Source organism: Nicotiana tabacum, chromosome 21, assembly GCF_000715075.1.
Source record: "Nicotiana tabacum cultivar K326 chromosome 21, ASM71507v2, whole genome shotgun sequence".
NCBI lineage: Eukaryota > Viridiplantae > Streptophyta > Magnoliopsida > Solanales > Solanaceae > Nicotiana > Nicotiana tabacum.
The window spans coordinates 57,621,150-57,625,204 of record NC_134100.1 but is presented as its reverse complement, the minus strand read 5'-3'; the positions used below and the strand labels follow the sequence as shown (position 1 = coordinate 57,625,204).

Here is a 4,055-nt window from a genome sequence, read left to right as displayed (position 1 = left end):
GTGAATTGTAAAGACTCATTGACATATAATGGCTTGACTTGCTTTGAGAATTTATATTTCCTTAATATTTGGTTGAGCTTTAGAAACTTGAATTATTCATTCGCTTTATTTTATTGGAGTTAATTTAATAGCTTGAGTCTTGGTAAAAGTTTTCTTTACTTTAATTTATTATATTGGTTGTTCCTACTTTAGTACCCTACTTGCTATGACTAATTTAGAAGGTATGTTTTCGGACATTTTGATTATTTGTCTACCATTGAGGGTTTATTTAGGTTTGATCCTCATAAGCCAGTTATTGAAGGTATTGCTAGTTGCATTCGTAGTAAATTTGAGCTGGCTAAACCTTCTTGGAAGAAATTCCCACAACCTACTCGGGATATGTGATTTGAAGAATTCAAGGTAAGGATGTTTATAATACGATTCATATTCAAATATTGGTGTGTAAGTTTATAGGACTGATTCAGATTTTATGTTTATATGTATTGTGTTATAAAATACTAAATTTAGATGGTTCCCTCATTATAATGATTCTATACGACGCAATTTTGAGAAAAGGGCATCTTCAAGAATGACCCAACGTTTCCAAGATGTTAGAAAGGACTTGTCTGTGATGAAGCCAAATTGGATGGGTGATGCAGTATTCAAGGAGATGAAGGAGCATTGGGAGTCTCCTCAATTTAAGTTAAAGTCGGAACAAAACAAAAAGAATCGCGATGCAAATGCAGGTGCCTCGGCTCATACAGATGGTTGTATACTTCATCGCGTAATTTGGAAGAGATTGGTAATATATAGTTCCTTTTTAATTTATTTTTTCTAGTGCATAGATCATATAAATGTTGATAGCATACACATCTTCCTTTAATTACAGAAGAAAACAACTGGAAAAGATCCTTCATTTTCAGAATTTTATTTTCGCACTCATCGAAAGGAGAAAGATAAAAGTTGGGTAAATGAGAAAGCTGAAGCTGCTTATGTAAGTCTTCCTTCTACAAAATATATGTATTGAAATTATTTATCTGTCATTACTCTATTAGGTTGATATATAATTGGTTGTTTCAAAAAGAGCAGAGAATTTAATAGTCCAACAAACTTATGCACAAACTTGCTCTATGTAATTAATATGCCTTATTAGGGCCTAGGCAGATCTTTAGATTAGACCATTATGAAAAACATAAAAGATAGAAAAGGAGATAAAAAAAAGAAAGTGGCCAAGTAGCCATTATTTTATTGTAGTGATAATAAGCAAGAATAATATTAATCTTTCTAAATTGGACCTACTAGCTTTACCAAATTAAAGCTTTTGATTGAACTATAAACTTAGGCATGTAATTTCCTTTTAAGTGACTTGATAGTGTAGATATATTTTTATACTCATCAGCCTATATTTGTTAATCCCGAAAAACTAATTATATTGAACTCTATTCTTAAGTACCCTTTTTGGTTTAATTCAGGAAAACATCTGATTACTTGTGTGGAGTCTTTGCTCTATTTTCTTTAGTATTCTACAGTCCAATTAAAATGCCAGGGAAAGATGTGCTTAAGTGCTAGCAGTTGTCAAAATTATTAATATTTGTTTTAATGCAAAACCACTAATATTTGTTTCAATGCTTTTGTGCAGAATAAGTTTGAAAAAAATAAAGAAGAATTATTAGCTTCACAAAGTGCATCTGTTGATGGAGAAACTAATTCAGTTAGCGAGCTATCTCAATTAGGTGAAATGGATATTTGGGTGCTATCAGTTGGTGGAAAGAAGAAAGGAAAAGTTGCAGGTCTTGGCTCTGTAGATGAGTATGATTAGGATTGAGATACTTGATATTATTATTTAAGATTTACAGTTTAGAATTTTTATTTTCATCTTCGGAAGACAATCAAGATTCATAGTGACAATGATGATAACAACAACTCTTTAGATGAGTATGATTAGGATTGAGATACTTGGTAGTACTATTTAAGATTTACAGTTTAGACTTTTCATTTTTTTCATTTAGGAATTATGCATTATTATTTATTAATTTATGGATCATATTTTGTTTATATATTACTTCAGATTTGTGCAGAGTTGTTTGTTTTAAATAAAAGGATTAATATCATATGTATATTGAATTGTGTGAAATATAATTTGGGACTAAATACCAATAAATTTACTTTTAAAAAATGTACAAGTTACTTGTGGATTTTCATGGGAAAGTGCCCTAAAGCGGAACAATCTTTTATTGAGAATTTAACTGCAAATATACAGTATATGGGGATTTACATGGAGACTTTGTTAGGAATTCTCCTACGAAATTATCACATCAAATTCCCACGAAATTCCCTTTTCCCACGGAATTTTTATTGAATATTTTCTGCAAATTTACTTGGGGGTTTTGCTGCGGAATTACATGCGAATATTTGCCCATGACAATCCCTAGGAAAACTGTTTCCTTTCACAATTCTTTACCAAATTTTACTTACGATATTTTGGTATTTCTTGCGGAACAGTCCGCAAGTAATTTACATAGGGATTTAACATTCCCAGGTAATGCACCCGCAGCCAATTTATCCCCAGATAACGTACCTGGGGACTTTAAAATTCGCAGGTAATAGTTACCCACGACCTATATTCCTGGGGATTCATGTTTGCATGAAAATCCGCAGGTAAATATTTTACCTGCGAATTTTCCATTAAAATCCCATGTAAATGGCACTTTTCTTGTAATGAGTGACCCAATCCACGAGACCACATCGTCTAAATATCCATGAACCATCTCATATTCTCCTTAAGCGCTCAATAGCATAGCCAACTGTTACACCCGTTCTGCAAGACCTTCCGTGAATCCGGAGCTACTTATTCCTTTCCTCCAATACTGCACCGCATACCCAATGATAACATAGAATATTCCAAGTCCTTAGGCACTGTACTCAAATTTTTGAACCCACCAGGACCACTGTTGAGAGTCACCCACTCTGTCTTGGTCCCGAGTATAATCCAAACTCTAGCGCTCTGCCAGCACGTGAACATCCTATCAAAGAAGCACCCAACTTAATTTTTTTCCCTTGTACATTACTTCCACTAGAAGCAGAAACTCTGAGTCTTCTCAAAATTGAACATGAACCGATAAGGCCCAAGTATAGCACACATTTCTCTAATCCTTTGCTCAAATTACCACTGATATTTTCTTTCCTTAGTCGTAATAACCCACCAATATGCCGATAACCAGAAACCTCATAAGTAGAAAACCATGTAATCAAATTATAGACGGTGGGGCTCTCCCACTAAGCTTGAAGCTATAATTACATAACTCCGGAACCCACCAATATTCCTCCTTCCTTATAGACATGAGCCTGCACAATCGACCTGCCAAATTTCTCGAAATCCTCCAGTAAAATATTTCGTGAACATTCTGAATCACTAGCCACATTCACATATTCGATCTCTTACTGGATAGCCAATAGAATTCTTCGTAGAAGCTCCGTCAACACCACGAAATCAGTAAATCATTCTGAGCCCGTGCTTATTCACTAGTTGTACAAGTTTGTTCACTCCCCATTAACATCAACTAAAGGTGCGATAATACATTTCAAATCTGAAGTCAGGTTGCATCCCTCTTCATATCAAGCAACTCCTTTCTGTCATATCCAACCTTCCTCAGTATAGCAACCAATATTCCAAATTAGTCCATAGACCCAGTCACTGTCCACCATAAATTCCAAATCGCTCTAAACTTTCCCCAAGGCGTGTAGTTATCCTACCACAGAACCCATATGATACTCTGCCACTCTCCCACTTTGGTCAAACCCTCTCCTTTAAGAACCTACCCGACTTCCGCTTCTCACACTTGGCCTTCTAGAAATTTAACTACTACAAGACACCTTCCACATGTCATTCCTCATCCTCCGCTGCCCAGCTATTTCCCTAAATCAAAATTCGTCTCTGTAGAACTTGAACAAATAGATCGCTACCAACTTTAATGCCTCTATGAATATCATCCTTCTCGAACCATCAACACTAGGAACACCTATTCGATCCTGAACCATTGAACACCGCGATCTCTGACAGCCACTTCCCTGACACT

The 4,055-nt window shown here is 35.1% G+C and overlaps 1 protein-coding gene across 1 annotated transcript; it reads left to right on the top strand.

The window, feature by feature from the left end:
- The first annotated feature begins 568 nt into the window (after positions 1–568).
- Positions 569–1,798, top strand: LOC107793658 (uncharacterized). Its single transcript, XM_016616052.1, has 3 exons — positions 569–781; positions 869–973; positions 1,619–1,798. Exons 1-3 carry the CDS (start codon positions 569–571, stop codon positions 1,796–1,798), a joined length of 498 nt encoding a protein of 165 aa, XP_016471538.1.
- Positions 1,799–4,055: the final 2,257 nt, after the last annotated feature.

What these genes read in the sequence shown, in the direction of transcription:
- LOC107793658 (XM_016616052.1), top strand. Translation starts at nt 569, where the DNA reads ATGACCCAACGTTTCCAAGATGTTAGAAAGGACTTGTCTGTGATGAAG. An exon ending in GCGTAATTTGGAAGAGATTG is followed by an intron (nt 782 to 868) that starts GTAATATATAGT and finishes CTTTAATTACAG; the next exon opens with AAGAAAACAACTGGAAAAGA. An exon ending in AGAAAGCTGAAGCTGCTTAT is followed by an intron (nt 974 to 1,618) that starts GTAAGTCTTCCT and finishes GCTTTTGTGCAG; the next exon opens with AATAAGTTTGAAAAAAATAA.